We start from the raw sequence: 18,671 nt of genomic DNA on the forward strand, positions 1-18,671 counted from the left end.
GCTATGCTCCCCCCTTATCCCGCCGTGCCTCTGCACTCCGGCCAGAACACAGCACACTGAAAAGTCCTTGGAGTTTCACTTCCAACCACAAACATCAGCTTGCTATCAACATTCTTCTCAGAGCGAGCCTCTGAGTGAAACCAAAACATGGAGCTCTTCTAGCTGCTAAAAAGAAGAGCTAACTCTGTCCCAGCTAAAACCAGGACACCACTTCAGTCAGGTGGGACACATGACACATGGCACAGAGGGTTCCCTATGGTCTCCTCACCAGGCAAAATGCTGTGACTTAAGGGGTAGAAGGCAATGGCGAGAACTTCGTGCTCAGCACAGCAGGTGCATCTCCTCTGTGACCACCAAAGCTTCCCGGGTGCCCTTTTGTGAACGGTACGAGGCTCTGCAAGTGAAACCAAACAATGACGAGGACAACAATTCATCTAGCTTGGAGATGTCACCAAGGTTAAGTCAGGCCTGTGCCCTGTGTCAAAATGGCTTCCATCAAGAAAAAAAGATGGGTCATTGTGATAGGAAACTCTCTTCTGAGGGAAACGGGATCCAGTGTGCCAACCTTATCTACTTAGAGAAGTCTGCTGAGTCATGCCCTGCCGGTGCCCCAAGGTGACACTCTCAATTGGTCTTCTGCAGAGAGGGCATTCTGGTCTCATCTTTGCCCAACGTGGGATGCAGCCCAGGCAGAACTGGTGGCCACAGGGCATCGCATAAGTGACATCATTTTGAGCATCATGGCAGATGAGGCGGCTTCTCTCTGTCTCAGTCGCCATGTTTGTACTCTACAGTGGGTTGGGAAGAGCTGAGGATGAGAAGCCACCCTCCCTCACTGGTGTCGTGCTGCCAAAGGGTGTCATGCACTGTAAGAGGGAGAGGTGCCATAGTCGCTCGCTGTCCAAGGAGGGGAGGAAGAAATACCCAGGTCTCTCAAACAGAAAACCCTCCTGGATCCCCGAACCCCACTCCCTGCCCCACAGCCACCGCTGTGAATCCCATACACTAACCTGCTCGGTGTTTGGAATGCCCTGTGTTGTGGATTTTGGAGAAACATCAGAGACAAAAAGATGATGGACAAGATGTTGGTACTCTTTCCTTCCTTTGTTCGTTCGTTCGTTCCTTCCTTGCTTCCTTCCTTCCACAGCCTTTAGCAACTTCTTCTTGCTCTTCAGAAGCTCTTCCACAGCTGTGGCTGCTGCAGGATTTCCTGCATGAGAAGGTGCTGGCATATGGCCCTGGGGCTCCGGGGGCCTTTGGTCGACGATGGGGCGTGGGGGGCAGGGAAAGGCAGCAGGAGAAGGGAGAGAAAGCAGCACTGGGAGACTGTGTCAGGGAAATCAGAATTTATTTCTTTTTTTTTCAATTAATGGAAGTTGCAGCCCTGCTAGTCTGGCTCGAGGCATGGTCTCTTGCAGTGCCAGGGAGAGTCCCGGGGGCTGGGGGCCCTCCGCTATGTGGGGCGCCCGGGCCTCCTGTGTGAGTGGTCCCTGTCCTGGCCCCGAGCGGAGGGTCTGCGGCTGCAGCCCTGGGCAGAGGGTCCTGCCACCGCCTCCCCCGGCTCCTGGAGCTGCTCCTGCTCTGCAGGGATGGGCACAGACTGGGGGTGTTCAGGGCTGGTCTGGATCACCACATCAGCTCCTGAAGGGCTTCTGGAGGAGGCTGAGTTGGGGGTGGGAGTCCCCACCCGGGAGCTGCTGGAGCTGGAGCCCTCACGGCTGTCATCCTCCTCCCTGGCAGCGTGGGAGCGTAGCAGCCTCTGGGCCTCCTCGCTGCACTGGCACACAATGATGTCCATGACGCCATGGACCAATGGCGCTGTGTATTCCTGAAGGTAGTCCTGCGTCTCTTGGATCATGATGTCCTCGTCCGGGCCATAGACACACACAATGTGTAGGATGATGCTCGCTACAGCATTTGCCTCCCACCACCATGGCCCACATAATGCCGCCAGCTCCTGGCATAGCCAAGACAATATGGGATCGATGAGGTGCCATTCACTTTGGAAGAGTTCTGCCCAGACCTCAGGCAGGAGGCCACCCACGGTAGCCCCAGCATCTGTCCCTGAAGGCCCCTGCTCAGAAGGTGTCAACATCCCCTGTGGAGAGGATGGAGGGAACGCCACCATTGTCTGACGGGGGCTGTTATTGGCCAGGTTGCTTGGAGCTGTTCCTTCCTGGCTGCTCTCAACTGGCACCTCTTCAAGCAGACTGACATCCAACTGTAGATAGTCATCTTCTTCCCTCACAGAGAATTTGATTAAGTCCATCTGTCTTCTGCAGAGAATGCACTCTGATTTTATCTTCATCCAACGCAGGATGCAGCCCAGGCAGAACTGGTGGCCACAGGGTATCACATAAGTGACATTATCTCGAGCGTCAAGACAAATGGGGCAGATCCACTCTGACTCAGTTGCCATGTTTGCGCTCGGCAAAGGGTTGGGAAGAGCTGAGGATGATAAGCCACCCTCTCTCGCTGGTTCTGGCACTGCCAAAGGGTGTGATGCACTGACAAATGGAAGAGAGGCCACGGTCACTCGCTGTCCTGGGGAGGGGAGGAAGAAATGCCAAGGTCCCTCAGGAAGGACACTCTGCTGGGTCCCCGAGCCCCACTGCCTGCCCCATGGCCATCCCAGGGGCATGTTTCCCTGCACATCTCACCTGCTCTGTTGCAAGCACGCACTGCGGTGCCCGGCTGCCTGAACCAGGCAGGGCCGGGGAAAGACAGGGGATGGCTCCGGGATGGGCACCGAGAGCTGCAGACAGCAGCTCCCACAGCACCACCCAGCACCAGGAGAAGCCTCGCTCCACGCTCCAGACCTTGCAGACACATCTGCCAGGAGGCCAGGCATGAGCCAGACTGAGCCACGCTCTGCCGGTGCCCCAGGGTGAGCAGTGAGGGACACCAAGTGACGTCACAATGGGCCATCTGCCTCCGCAGCACTCCCACCTCTGCACACACATCTGGGGCTACTGCAGCACCACTCTCTGCTCCCTCTCCTCACCTGAGTCTTCTGCTCGCCTTCGCTGTTCCATGCCAGTCACCAAGGCCTTGGCTGTGTCTGCCATTCAGCTCCATCAGGTGCTCTTCTACAGCACTTTCTCCAGTCCAGCCTCCTACCAAAAGAAACAACTCAGCCTTTTTTACTTTTTTCCCCACTGGTCCCAACTTGGCTACTTCTGGTCCCAGATTTGGTAGCACAGAAGCAGAGGGACGTGGCTGGAATGGGGAGCTAAATCAGGCACATATGCATGGGCCTAAGTTTACACAATTTTGGGTAGTGGAGGTGAGCAATTTTTGCACGCCATTTAAAAAACAAGCCTAAGTGAAATCCTAAAACTAAGTGAAATCCTTACAATGTGTATTATTGTTACACCGACCAGGCCCAGGGAGATGATCTTAAATAGCTGCTCTTGAATCAGAGCTGAGCTTCATTGGGATATCTCCTAATGTAGCCCATTATTAACATTACTTCACAGAAAATATCAAGTATACCATGGATATATATATCCATGGAAAATACCAGACATGCTGTTAATTAAATGGATTGAAATTCCTTTGCCTGCTTACCATATGATGCGACAAAACACTATTTCTAAGTATCCCACAGAATAAGAAGATCCATTTGGTCTCAAAACAGCTGTTTTTTTAGCTAAACAGTGGCTGTCCCGGAATCCAGTTTTAAAGCTAAGATGAAAGTAGAAGACAACAGTTTGAAAGGAAATTCGATAAACCTAAGTCATTTTTCAGCTGCTGAGAACACAGATGTAAATTTTATACATGCACCCGCTTCAAAATACAAAAGTTTGTGACATATGGAGCTCACCACAGATGAGCCTTGTTTCCTGCTGAACGGAGCAAGTTACATGTACTGCTCCCTTCACCTGGCCTCCTCGCCTGAGAAGTGGAGCAGCATTGAACAGAATGTGATTGCATTGGCCACATTCCTGATAGGAATTCAACATACTGTAAGACACTTCAGTGTCTTCTCACTCTACCCTTTCCTTTTCAAATGGGCTGAACTGGCTCTTGGGTATTTGTGTCTGTATTTAATGTCCTGTCTACTCCTGGATGTTCCCCAGCTTCTTTCAGGGAAAGGAAAACTAAGCTACCGTTCATCAGGACATGTGTTCTTAAGGAAAGTACAGTCCGGAGGAAACAGCCAAGAGAAACAAACCACAGTAACCAATGCTTGAATTAAGCACCAGCAAAGCAAATAACTGAAAAGCTCTTGTTCCCATAAAGTTACATTAAAAACCCACCAAAACATTGCTGCTTGTGACACAAAAAGCTGGTAAAAGGGAACATGAAATGGGCCTCAAATATGTATATAACTTAGTATGGTGGATAAAAAAACCACCACCAAACCCATCCTTCGTGAAAAGCAATTTTTTTTTAATGTTTCATGACTGACATACACAGAAGATTGGGTCATACCTATTTATTCACAGAACATGCAAACATGTTACGGTCACAGTGCCAGACTTGTCTTCTCTATTGCTCAGACAGTACTTTCCAAAATGAATATAACAGAAATGTCTTCTACACATGAGAAGGAACCACTCTCAATTCTCTCGGTCCTTTATCTCTCTTCAAACTAACAACTATAAAAATTTTTTTGTGAAACCATTAGCTGGTTAGGAAAGCTGTTTAGTTTTGCTTTTGTTTATTGTTGATACCTAATTAACCACTCTGATTTTCTTAATTTTTCACTTTCAGCCACCAATTTTTTAAAAATTGCCTCTCAATTTCCTAGTGTCACAACTTCTCCCATATTTCTCCCATACTTCTCAGCAGCCCTGAGGAGAAGGACTTGGGAGTACTGGTGGACGAGAAGCTCAATATGAGCCGGCAATGTGCTCTTGCGGCCCAGAAGGCCAACCGCGTCCTGGGCTGCATCAAGAGGAGCGTGGCCAGCCGGTCGAGGGAGGTGATTCTCCCCCTCTACTCTGCCCTCGTGAGACCTCACTTGGAGTATTGCGTCCAGTTCTGGACTCCCCAACATAAGAAGGACATGGACCAGTTGGAGAGGGTCCAGAGGAGGGCCACGAAGATGATAAGAGGGCTGGAGCACCTTTCCTATGAGGACAGGCTGAAAGAGTTGGGGCTGTTCAGCCTGGAGAAGAGGAGGCTCCGGGGTGACCTTATAGCGGTCTTCCAGTACCTCAAGGGGGCCTACAAGAAAGATGGGGAGAGGCTGTTCAGGAGGGCCTGTTGTGATAGGTCAAGGGGTAATGGTTTTAAAATAGAGGGAGGTAGATTCAGATTGGATATTAGGAAAAAATTTTTTACCATGAGAGTTGTAGAACACTGGAACAGGTTGCCCAGAGAGGTGGTGGATGCTCCATCCCTGGAGACGTTCAAGGCCAGGTTGGATGAGGCCCTGAGCAACCTGATCTAGTTGGAGATATCCCTGTTCCTTGCAGGGGGGTTGGACTAGATGGCCTTTGAAGGTCCCTTCCAGCCCTAACGATTCTATGATTCTATGATTCTATGATTTTTCTCTGTAACTTTCAGAAGTCTCATCTCCAAAAGCAGTACACCCACCACCAATCCTCATAAATACACAGAGACTCTGTCACATGCTACTGTAGTAGCGTATCAAATAACTACGCATTCAGAGGCAGAAGACAGTCTACATCAAACAAGCACACAAGGATGAAAGCTGGTTATGAAAGGAGCCAAGATCAAATATTCTAAAGTAACCAAGGCAAAAAGCAAGATTTGTTAAAAAGCAGGAGGAAAGAGTTCAGAATATCATCCACATAAGCTGTCAAAACCCGAAAATTTTCAATGCTGCAAATAATATCAAGTACTCCATAACTAAATGGTTAGTTATGAAGAAAAACACATGAAAAACAGTGAGAAAAAAAATAGTAAAATGCTTTAAGCACTTCCATAGTGCACTGTGCTTTTTAAAAAATGTTTACTATGCAAAGGGCATTCATACACTTTACACACCAACTATGACAGAAAATGGAAACAACACGAAAAATAATTCAAAGTGTTAAGCTGATTACCTCCACTACAGTTTTTCCTTCAGATGCACCTTCATTTGAGTAAGGCTCCACATCTGCACTTCCAGGCATCCCATAATGCCTCTCCAATGCCTTTTTATGTCAACTTAACCTTTCTACACAAGACCTTAATTTCTCTTCAGACAAGCAAGAGAAAAACAGGTGACAAAGACGTGGCCTTCCTCCTTTTCTCGGCACTCATCTATTTACCCCAATTCTATTCCACAATTCATGCATCTTCTTAGTCTGTCCCTTGTGTCCTTACCCTCTGAGTTCCCCATTCTCTTCTCACACCCAAAAGCAAAAAAAAAATAAATTCAAAGCACTCAGTCGTTTATCCCGCGGAAAGGGACAGCGCCAGAATAACGCACCTGCCGGGGCAGCTCCAGGCGTTACCGGGAATGATGGAAGGCAACAGCGCCACCTGGCGTTACTGTCGCGGCTTGAATTCCCGGAAAACCGCGCGGAGGAAGTATTCCCTCACTTTCGCTAAAAACCATGGTTCATTAGCAGGCTTCTGTAATTATTACTGCGGGCGGGAACGGAGGGACTATGACGATCTGGCACCCGGAACCCCACGCTAGCATTTGTGTCGGCTGGCTCTCATCCAGGGTCCGTTTCCCCCAGATTCCCGCGGGGCGGGGGCGGCTGTGAGGCCCTCCTTCTGTCACCACCGGGTGCTACCGCCATGAGATTCCTCTCAAGAGCCCGTTTGCCGAGATTTCACCGCAGCACGGTAAAAACGCGTTTCCAGCGCACACCGCCGCGCGCCAGCAAGCCTCAGAGCCGCTTTACAAACGGGCGGGCCTGTGGCGGGCCGGTGAGGGCAGCGCTCAGCGGTGGCTGCACGACGCCCCGCGCAGCCCAGGCTCCCCGCGGCCCGGCGCGGCCCGGCCCAGCCCCGCCCGCCGCCGCCATCCCCCGCCGGCCCGCCCGCCGCGAGCGGCAGGAGGAGCCGCCCTCCCCCACCGCAGCCAATAAGAGGGCGAGACGAGCTGCCCGCAGCCAACAGGAGCGCGAGGCTGCCGGGAGGGGCGGGGCCCGGGAGGGGCGGCGCGGCGGTGAGGGGCGCGGCGGTGAGGGGCGCGGCGGTGAGGGGCGCGGCGGTGAGGGGCGCGGCGGTGAGGGGCGCGGCGGTGAGGGGCGCGGCGGTGAGGGGCGCGGCAGGGGGCTCTGTGGGTGGCGTTAAGTTTAGCGCCAACCGACGTTTTAAGTCCTGAACGATTCCATTTTCCCCGCTCCTTCTGACATTGGGATCACGCAGGTAAGCATGGCTGGCGGGCTGTGCGGTGGCAGCGCAGCACCCCCGCGCCTGCGCGAATAGCGCAGAGAGGCGGGCCGGCAGCGGGTAGAGCGGGAAGCGGATTCCTGTCGCTGCAAAGCCATCCTTTTCCCGAAGAGAGCGCGAGCGGGTCGGGGCGGGGTGGGAGAGCAGCCAGGAGAACTCTTCTCAGAATCCTTTTCCTGCCGTCAGTTCCGTGCCTGCTGACACAAGGAAGAACAGGGATGTACGCAGTCGGCACGGGCTGGACTTACACCCGGTCCCACAGAGCACGGCTGGCTGTGCACTCGTCAGCAAGCTGGGCCTATGCAGCCCGAAGGACAGAGCACAGTTTGTCGCTGTGAGGGGGACCTCCGGACGCAGGAGGCACCTTACGTTTCAAAAGGTGCATGCTACTGCTTCAACACTTCGGTTCAAAAGTCATCCAAGCGATGATCTCCACCAGCTTGCTTCCCCCTCTCCTGAACACCTCCACCTGCCTACTTCATGACCTTAACTCCGAGTTAAGGAGTCAGTTAAAACCTGTTCCACACCATGTTGTCAAGAGGCAGAGTAGCAAGAAAGGTTTGATGATGCTCTGCTGGTAAGCACGTAGAAGTTTTCACCCTGCACCAAAGGGAAAGCAAGGCGGTGGTAATGAAGCGGAACAGCATTCAAAGGCTTTGGGTCTGTGAGACTACAGAGGCAATCTCCCATTCCAGCTGAACATAAACCAGGTTTTAGGTGTAGAGGCAACATTTACAGGATCCCACAGAGGTATAGCAGAAGAGTAACTGGACTAATGAAGAACGTTCACCAAGGTAAGGGGTTCCTGTTTCAAAACAAAACCACCACGTTACTATGCAGCATGAACCAACATTGTTTGATTGCATAGCCAAGTGATGAGATCAGCATTGACCCAATTTTAATTTCTTGGCTCCAAAAGCAGACGTGAAGTCACTTCTCTGTGAATTCAGTTAATGGCACTGTGTTATTATTTAGACCCAACCACTTCTCCAGCAAATAGGAGGATCTAGAAAAAAATGCTACATACCTTCTCTACATCTTTGCTACTGGAACAGGTTAGAGCCAATGCCATAGAAGTTGGCAGTATGCTCTTAACAAGCATTCCATTTCCACTGGCCCCCAAACCTCACTCTCAAGGCCTGTATTTAAATGCACAGAAAAACTTAAATCATATTTAGCAAATTAAGAATATATATAGTACAGCTCTGAACTTATAATTTTCAAATAAAAATTCCCAGGCAGTCAGCTACACTGGGAAACATCAAAATTGATGAGGTTAAGTTCTCCAGTGGTTCAATGTATCATTTGATATGAGAAAACAACTTGCCATTTCTCATTATGCTCTTAAACTTAGATTTTTTCAACTAGTTTCTAGGTGAATGTACAGTAGTGGAGTTAAAGGTATCCCTGCCCACGGCAAGGGGGGTTGGACCTAGGTGGTCTTTAAGGTCCCTTCCAATGCAAACCATTCCGTGATTCTATGTCTTGCTTATAAGTGGCTTTGCAACAGAATCATAGAGTGTATCATCGAATGGTTTGGGTAGTTGTCACACTAAACAGCTGAATGACTTCACCTTTTACTTATGGTCCTACGCAAATTCCGCAATAAAGCCATCGGACACATGCAGCAAGCATACTCACATACCAGGAACTATTTTCAGCATTAATCTGTTAAACCTACGAACATTATTCCCTATCCCCCACCAATAAAAGAAGTCTTTGTTAGACAAGACAGTTGTATTGAATTCACTTCCTTTTATTGCAGTGACATCCCCCAGTACAAAGTATTAACTGCAATAATTACGTTAAAACATTAGAAAAGCATTTGTGTGTGACGGTTACAGTACAGGATCAAATCCTACATCTTCATACCGAGTGGGCCATTACCCACTAACGCTCAAATCTGTAAAATTATTTTCAGTTATTTTAAAATATGTCAGAAAAAGCATATAAAAAGAACTTACGTAAAAGGAAACCTAAACAAAAATACAAGTGAACAAATAAATAATTGATTTTCTCCAACTATTACTGTCTAAACCCATACAAAGAAACCTAATCTATAGCAGGTATGAATTGCCACGTGTAAGTGATTTCATTTTTCAAGTAATTAAGAATGATTGGAACATAACTAAATTTGGTGTCAAAATCAAAGCAGAATTTTGAGTGACTGCCACTAACTGACATCTGTGGCGAACAATTACCATTAACTGTTAAAATTTTAGTGTAGCAAATAGTCTTGAAACTTGACCTGCCAAGCGTTAGTGGACTTCTGAGAGTGCATGTGAAAAGCATCCTATGTTATTTCACAGACATTACCTTAACTATCCCCATATGCATATTTAGATATATTTTATATAATTTTATACACATATATGCATGTATACACACACTTCATTTGGTTTCTGTGTTACAGATCACAAGCAATGGTTTCCTGAATGGGCAAAAAACCTTTTAAATAAGTGTACCTGTGCACATGTTTTTTTTTAATTTCTTTTTAAGATAGCAGCACTAAGTCCATGCCTTACTGTCCATCTGTTCAAAAGAATGTAATCCACAAAACAAGAAGAAACATGGCGATGGTTCCATATTCACAATGTGATATCCTTATCCCCTAAAAAACATTGTAAAACTTGTTAATAGATATGTTGGTAAGTGTGATCCCCAACCCCTCATCTGGAAGGAAACTGCACTTTTACTGCCAACTGTCTTGTCTTACAATGTTCACCATAACAAGCTGGGTTCATGCTGGCATCAGTTATCTCACACTTAGCAGCAAAACATGCATGTTTGGTTTGCTTTTTTTTTTTTTAAATTACATGATTCAATACCCTCAAATTCAATTGACAGAAACAAATTATTTTTTTCTGTTTACCAAGAACTTGACAACAGTGTATACAGCACTGTGTAGAATGTTTTTATCTTTAATCACAACTTGAAGCTCTACCTTGCCACACAATGAGTACACTTTGTCCTTCAAAAGGAACAGTTACATTTCAATTTGATCTTGTATTCAGCATAAAAATACATCTTTTCTGTGCATTCTTAAATGAAAGTCACTCAACCACTGGTAAACTGATCCAGTAGCATGTCCAATGCTAATATCAAAAGCTTGTGAAATGTTTTTAGGCAATCCTTTCTATCCAAAATATATTAGGAATTTAAAAAACAGTTCACATTACTAACCTTTATACAAAGGCTCAAGTGAAATTTCTTCTGCAGGTGTTCATAGTAGACTAAATGATGAAGTTTTCAAAATATACAATGAAAGGGCACACAAGATTGGCAGTTTCTTTATTGAACATAGAAAATGTATAAAGGATGTATGGAATAGATCTAAATTGCTAGACGATTAAACCTGAGTATTCTTTAATAAGACTAAATGTATCTTCTGACAACTGAATGAATTGACCTAAAAACATCTCCCCTAGTAACTAGTGGTCCTTTTAATCATTTGTTGAAAAATGCGAAAGAACTGTAGCTTTTACATTTCATATTGGATAGCAAGATTCCACATAGTGTTTACTGTTTTCTGTTAGATAGCATCACACTGCTTATATTATCCCCATTCAAGCCTTAAGTTGAGTTTTGTTTCAAAATAAGTTGAAAGTGACACCAAAACATAACAGACTAAGAACTAGGACAGGTCTTTTTCTTTTCTTCTAATTTGTAGTAAGATACAAAGCCTCAGCCAGTTAAGATGAATTTGGTTTTCTATTACAGCTTCAGAGCAAAGATCGACCAGTATCCTTCGCCAAGGTAGCTGCTGCCAGCTGTGTATCTCAAACTAGTGCCAACATAGTACGCGTTGTCAAATCTGAGAAAAGGATCATCTCTTCTAGTAGGATTAGTTTTATTTTAGCTGTCAGAAAATTTAGTAGCATGAAGTCTTCTCAATAACATCAGGAATTTGCTTTAGTTCAGCTGACCTGCCCCAATTCTCACCTTTAAATCTAACAGATATAATAATAAAAAACAAAAAAACTTTCTGACAACAAAAAATATACAGTACTAAGAACTAATAGCTCAATGGAAGACTGAAAAGCAGCATTAATTTTTATTGTAATATGGAAGAGACTAGAAACTAAAGGAAGTCTGATCTAAACTCTTAGTTGAAGGCAGATTTTGACATTCTCTATAAATTTACAAAATAGGATGTATGGATGAGATTTGGTTAATTTCAGAAGGCACCTCAAGGCTAAAAGGCTTTTATAAATCTATAATCCTTTCATTGATCAAAAATAAAACATTTTATTGCTGCTATTCAAGTAGCAAACAAAAAGCTTGTCTTGTTCTTCAGTCTAACAAGGAATCCTCTCCCATTAAGCAAGATTAAATTACAGAAAATATAGAATAAAACTGAAGATGTCACAACTTTAAAAATACAGTGACTTTCCTTGTGTGCTTTCAAGTCAGTGAAACAGTGAAAGAAGAGTCACTTTTTGCCTTTGTGATGTTAATAAACTATAGACCATGTCAGTCACTCTACCCTGGGCACTGAAGTACCATTTCATCATAGGTGTCCCACGTGCAGTACGCTTAGGAATAGAAGGTAAGAACGCTCTGATGATTCCCACGAACAAGGAGAATTGGTGGCAGATCTTTAGAAAGAGCTTCTAACCAGGCCATGTACAGTGCGCTAGAAACGGCGCCTTTTCGTGCAACTGGCAAACTCCTACAGTTCACAAGGAAAAAGAACATTCAACAATTAGAAAAACCTGGTAATGAAGAAAAACAGTTGTATCATATAAATACAAAAGCGTTCTTCTGCAAAGAGGCAGGTATTAAGCCAAATTTCTGAACATTTTTAGGTTTTGGGTTTTTCCTCAGAATTCAGTTAATGAGTTGAGAGTTCGTCTCTTAAGCACTATAATAAGCCCTTATATCTATCTACCCCTCACTTTTGGCCTCTTGCCACCACTTTGTATTCAGGTAGCTTCACAGAGAATTCTCATCAATTGAAAACAGTTTCCCGAAACACTCCTCAAGATTTTAAAATACAGCTTTTTCTTTTGATGCCAGGCTGGTGCAGTCACACATGCCTTCTCACAATCCCTTCCAAAACATACCATACTCTTTTCTTTTAAAAAACTACTTTAAGTCTATTTGCCCTACTCAAACTTTACTTGTCTATGGAGGTCTAAAGCAGGCTCCTAAAGGAAAAGACAGCGAAGAAACCTACAAGCTGCGTTCAACTTGTTTTCGCCAGAAGTAATTCCATAGAAATCCATCAGCAGGACGATGATCTACCTTGATATTAGAGAGATTTCTTAGAAAAACAACTGAAAGAAAGGACCTGAAAGAGAGGGGAATAGTTGACATGCAGGAGTGGAAGGAATGTGAGAATCCTGAGGCACACAACAAGTGTGGAAGTAATCACCTAACGCAGTGTATCAGAAGCACAAAACTACACAGGCCCTTTTTTCTTCATCAGCACAGTAGCTCTATGCTTCTAATAAGCACTTTCAGCACTGAAACCTCCTTGAGTATTTCTATGCTTCAATGCCAAGGCACAGGCTTTTTCCTAACCTGTATTTACATGGATTTACATTTCAAATTACAGTTCTGTATCAATTAGGATAACAGCACAAATCATTTACTTACATGACAATGATGTTAGCTGTCCTTGAATGTTCTTTCAGCAACTCATTTAGCCTAATCTGGCGATAAGTCTGCAATTAAAACAAAACAGTGATCATCAATTGGTATGAGTCATTTACAGAAAGCAGGGACTTCCAACTCAGTTTGGCAACTCATTCACTTTTCCAAAATACCGATGGTTGCAAGGCTGGGAGAGAAGAAAGCGGTAAGCTTAGAATGTGCAAATAAGCCAAGTACTATGAAAGCTAAATTTAAGATAGTTCCTGTAATAATGATACCATCCTCCGTAGCTCCTGGAAGCAAAAGCCCCTTATGCTGCCTTCAAGGTTCTTTTAACTATATCCTATAAGCTCATAGTGAGCAGGTCTTACAGAAGCAGAGCCCCATCTTCGTTTGGTAAGCCTATCTCCATAATGGGCCTCCCTTTTTTTACTACCCTTTCTTGTCATAACGCTTGACGTAGCTTCCTCAGTAATTTTCAGTTATCTTATGTCCACTAACTTTCTAGAAAACGTTTTGAATTAACCATTTCTCATAGTTCTGTTGTTCTCAGATGAGCTGAAGTCTAGTTAGCCTTTGGGCTACTGTCTGCAGAAACCATTAAGCTATCAGCAGACAACAGAATAAATCACTTCCGTTACCTCACTCCAGTGAGTCTTGGCAGTGTTGGTAGACATGAGGAACAGCCAGGCATCAAGCAGTTCATTAACTATAAAGTAACTATACTTTTAAAAATCTTTCCCTTCAGCCCCTTGGTAATATGCAGTTAAGAGATCTCAGTAGGAGCTGCCAGTCAATCTGTTAACTACTTCTTGAACAGAATCCTGCCTTTTTTTTCCCCCCTCCTCACTTACAATGCAGAACGACCTACCATTCCCATTTCTTCTCTACTGAAAATCCTCACAGAAGTTGTAAAAAACAGACAAGAGAAAGACGAGAAGGGTGGAATATGCTCAGGACCACCTCGAAGAACTTCAGGTCGCTGAAACTTTAACCAGTCTTTATCTTTAGATACTTGTCTGTTACAGGATGCTGCCTGAGTCTCTTCCATAGAAGCACTTGAGAAGGAATATCTCAGATGTCTCTATAGCACACAACTGCTTGGGAAAAAGCAGTTTAATTGCTCCTTAACACCACAATTAGATGAGTGGTGTTTTGTTGTGTGTTGTTTTTGTTTTGTTTTTTAAACAATGAAGAAAAAAAAATATCTTAGTTTGGTCAAAACAAAAAGTCAACAAACAGCTGAATACAGACAATATCATTCTAAATTAACTGCTGAAATACTGTAGGAAAGCAGTTTAGCCACCCTGCTCCACCCTCGGAATGCAGAAACATTGTTACTGGTTTTTGGTGAAACATCCAAAAGGTTTTAGATGCTGTTTTCCATCAGCTATTCATAAAAGCAACTATGGAAGAAAGAATAACAAGAATGAACTCATTGATAATCACATCCACAAATGCAGTAAGAGAAAAAAGTTTAACAACATTTAACATAACACTCTGAAGAATACAGACCTTTGTTTTGTAAAGCTCAAGTTCATTATCTGTTATCCTCCATGGTTCATCCTCCTTCATTTTATCTGCAACTTCTTGTTCTTTATCGTCTTCATGAAGTCTGAAGGGCTCTATCATTTCTTCAAAAGCTGCAATACTGGAATGATTACATGAACAGCCATATTAAAACAGGTATGAGTCTGTACGTCACCCAGTGACTTTCACGGTATTGGAAAGTATTTTTACATGGTAAGAAAACTTAAGTGAACTGAAATATTTTCACTGCCAATTGCAGTTAGAACATCAAATCAGCTATTTGGACACACATTATAATTCAACAAGCACTTTGGGACATCTGTCGGAACTTTCACTGTTCAGCATGCAACTAAATATTTTTAGCCAGTTTAAGACACAAACAACTTCTGCTAGACTTTTACTGTATAACTGTTTAAAAGTTGAAGAGTACTACCTTAGAAAATGCATTGTAACTAACAGTAACTTCTTCAGAATTAAATCTGAAAGAGAAGTTTACATGTCACACAAAAACATAGCTATCAAATCTCATACTTAGTGCCATGAGGATTTTGGCTTTCATATTTTGATTTTGCTTCTTTTTAATCTTTCCAATACAGTCTGAGAGCCACATCTGAATGCAAACCACCACAGTCATCTTGTTTAGTGTTTCCCTTGCACTTGTTAGAATGAGGTGTTACTTTGAATTCACTTGAACTTTATCAAGAACTTGGAAAGAAAACCTCCGTTCTGAAGACCAAAGAGGCATTCGTTTCTATTAGCAAGAACTTACATTACCCTGCTTTCTCTGCCCACATGATACTTGAACAGTAAACAATGGCTGCCACAAGTTATGAAAGTAACATGTCTTTGAATAGCTCCAGCGTGTGAGACATGAGAAAAATAAACAAGATTTTTAGCAGAACATACTGAAATGTATGCTTTACAACCAGTAAAATAACTGCGTTCTGATGGTTTTTTTTTTATAAAAATGCCAACGTCTTGCCAGTCTTCTGTAGTTACAAACTGCAGTGTGGAAAGTTTAACAAACATTAACAAATACCTCTTAGGATATATTGTAGTATCAGTATGCGTAACACGTCAGCTCCCATATAAACACTCCCGTCATGCCCATTTTCTAACTGAGGTGTTCCTGTTCCTCCAGGAAACCCCTGCACTACTAAAAAAACATCTTTTTTTGTATGCTTTGTATCTTTACTGAAGTTAGTTGATACAATGACTTCACCTTCATCAAAAGGGAAAAACCAAATGCGGTCTGCTATCTTTTAGCTAAACAGAAAGGAGAAGTATTAACAATATTCTACTATACAGCACAGCAACTGTTAAATAATCTTCCTCCACTTAGTTTACAACTATTGTTAATGCCTGGTATCTTAGAAAGGTTCTGGATATATGGTGGAGAATGTATCCACAGAGATAGAAAAAATGCTCTTAGAAGAAATAACTCATATCACTTTTATGAAATAAAAATAATTCCATGTAATTCTACAGACTTAACTTTTCACACATAAGTGTGTGCTACCTCTAAGTTTAAACATTTCACAGTAGCTCCTAGGAGCACAGACAATCAAAAGGTTCAGAGTGCCCAAGGTACTCTACCATTTTAGTTGCTTCATCTATTCTATACATGTAAGAAAAGATGATTAAAAAGCAGGGTATAAAAGAATGCATATCAGCATTTACCATTTACCTAAGTTGCAAAACACTATTTCCTAATTTGCATGACATGTCCAATTATTCACATACATGCATGTCCATACAAGATATTTTTACAACTTCAACATACTAAAGATGACTTGAAGTTAAAGGATAAAATTGTTAGATCTTACACATCCTGTCATAAATTTGTACTGAAAGACATCTCCAATCAATGTTTTTTAACTTGAAAATCAGAAATATCACATGTATGATCATTCCTGTGTAAATTAAAAGTCCAAGCAATTAAGAAAACAAAAAAGATCAGGCTACTTGAAGACCAAGCTTTGTTATGTTAAACTAAGACTGCAATTAAGATAAAGACCACTTGAGTTTTTGTGAGCATTTCTCTTTTTAAAGACAACTGCTCCGGACAAATCAGATTTTTTAAAACTGTATTTTTCTAAATTTAATATTACACTCTAAGGGCCAGAGATCTAAAAAATAGGAAATTCTATCTTCTTGGATGTAGGAGTTATTGCTTAATTTATCTCCTGAATTTTCATAGGAATGTCATAGGATGTCATGGGAACTACTCTATCAAAACTGCTATGTAGGAAATAATCAAGTATTCTAAATTCATGAAAGACATTAAGAACTCAACTAACAAACAAGCTGGGTTTTGAGACTTACTTTTCTTTCTTTGGCTTAGTATTAATATCCCCAAGAACCATAATGTCTGAGAAGTCTATCCGAAATTTGCTGAGCAAAGTAGCCATCCTGTATGGGGAAGAACAAGCCTTTATGCATGATCAAATTTTTAATTATTTCACAGAGTAAACAAGTAATAAAACCACTAGTTTAAGGAAAAAAAAACCAACAACTTATATGTGATAGGAAAAAAAAAATAGAAAATCAAATTGACCTGGCCTACGAGCTATAAGTCAACAACATGCTTTGGAAAACAAACAAACATACATTTTGAAACTATAAAACTAAGAAAATCTCTCTCCCTTAAAAATAACTTCAGAAAAAATTAGAAAAAGAAAATGTTAGTGTCAGACAATGCTGCAGAAAAATTAGTTTAACTTGAAGTATCTCATCCAAAACAATCTGGGGGAAACGGAAATTTTTTTTGCAGAATGAGAAGAGAATATGATTACACCTCAACCAAAGAACAATTGAAAGAAGGCTACTAGGAAGAGAAAGTAATCTACTGTGTAACATGTTCTATTAGCATTTGAAATGAAATTTTTAAAGGTCAACTTACGCCCTTCTGTCATGATCAATCCTGTTAATTTTTCCACCAATGAACACTCTGATCTTACAGTCTTTCCACTTCTTCTTGGTTGTAATAAGATATGGAATCAACAGTGTTAAACCTGCATTTTGACCAGAATGTGGGAATGATTCACAAAACACAGCATTGTGTTCAAGTTTAATAGTATAAATTTGTAATCCATATATGAATGAAAGGTATCTATTAACAAGTAATTCAAAATCACTTCGATAATTTTTTTTTTTTCCAACATTTGTTTTTAACGTATAAAGCACATTACCTCCATCGTCAAAGAGCCACCACACATCAATATTGCTTTTGCCTTGTTTCTTCTGAAACTGAGTATTAGCATCAAGAAGTCTTTGGTCAGCCAAGTTTAAAGGAGAAGATGGGCTCTTCGAATCTGGAAAAGAGTGTGATGAAATTTCATTTTTGAAGCACTTTGCTTAATCAGCCTAAAATTCATCAAATGCAACTTCTTAATATTTTGTGATATCTCCAAGTTTAAATAAAAATTGTTTCTTCCCCCTCAACCCAACTCCAAAGTTTGATTGAATGGATATAGTATGAGCTATATTTGGGCAGCCTGCAAAATCGTAACTTCAGCAGTCAAAGATTTAAATCTCAAAGTCATTTAGCAGGCATTTGATAAATAAAGGATCTGTATGATCTTTATGCAGTCATTTGCCTGGACAATTTAACCAACCTTGCAAACATAGAATCATTTGGTTGGAAGAGACCCTCAAGATCACCAAGTCCAACCATTCACCCTGCACTGTCAGGGTCCCTAAACCATATTGCTCAACACCAAATCCACATGGTTTTTAAACACCTCCATGGATGGGGACTCCACCACCTCCCTGGGCAGCCTGTTCCAATACTTCACCACCCTCTCTGTAAAGAAATGTTTCCCGATATCTAACCTAAATTTCCCCTGGCATAACTTGAGGCCATTCCCTCTCGTCCTGTCATTCATAACGTGGGAGAAGAGACTGACCCCCATCTCCCTACAACTTCCTTTCAGGTAATTGTAGAGAGCGATAAGGTCCCCCCTGAGCCTCCTCTTCTCCAGACTAAACAGTCCCAGCTCCCTCCGCCACTCAAATACTTCATACATACTTCAAAGCATTAGGTCACGCACTGTTGCTATCTCTTGCATATGAGAAAACTTCCCCAAAAACATGTCGATATTATTTTACAAGTAAATACCATGTCCTATACACTTTTCTTCTTTCTTTATATCCTTATATGCTTCAAGCATGGCATGAAAATAAAAGCTAGTTTACGTATTAAATTCTGTCTTTTGCAACGAGTACAGTTTTGCATG

At 42.8% G+C, this 18,671-nt stretch overlaps 1 protein-coding gene and 1 pseudogene across 4 annotated transcripts in view; both read right to left on the reverse strand.

Moving 5' to 3' along the window:
* Positions 1 to 1,387: 1,387 nt before the first annotated feature.
* On the reverse strand, positions 1,388 to 2,419 carry LOC147526417 (E3 ubiquitin-protein ligase Topors-like; annotated as a pseudogene).
* A 7,682-nt stretch (positions 2,420 to 10,101) lies between these two features.
* SLC12A2 (solute carrier family 12 member 2) overlaps positions 10,102 to 18,671 on the reverse strand; it is a 67,148-nt gene continuing 58,578 nt past the window's right edge. For all 4 annotated transcript variants that reach the window (XM_086630031.1, XM_086630032.1, XM_086630033.1 and 1 more), the window contains 6 exons: positions 17,625 to 17,747; positions 17,336 to 17,447; positions 16,759 to 16,845; positions 14,419 to 14,554; positions 12,907 to 12,974; positions 10,102 to 11,977 (listed from right to left, as the gene is read on the reverse strand). In XM_086630031.1, the coding sequence (XP_086486157.1) occupies positions 11,842 to 11,977; positions 12,907 to 12,974; positions 14,419 to 14,554; positions 16,759 to 16,845; positions 17,336 to 17,447; positions 17,625 to 17,747 (662 nt within the window). In that variant the 3' untranslated portion in view covers positions 10,102 to 11,841. The remainder of the gene's footprint in view (positions 11,978 to 12,906; positions 12,975 to 14,418; positions 14,555 to 16,758; positions 16,846 to 17,335; positions 17,448 to 17,624; positions 17,748 to 18,671) is intronic.

The sequence above is a fragment of the Tauraco erythrolophus genome, chromosome Z, assembly GCF_009769465.1.
Source record: "Tauraco erythrolophus isolate bTauEry1 chromosome Z, bTauEry1.pri, whole genome shotgun sequence".
NCBI classification, from domain to species: Eukaryota; Metazoa; Chordata; class Aves; order Musophagiformes; family Musophagidae; genus Tauraco; species Tauraco erythrolophus.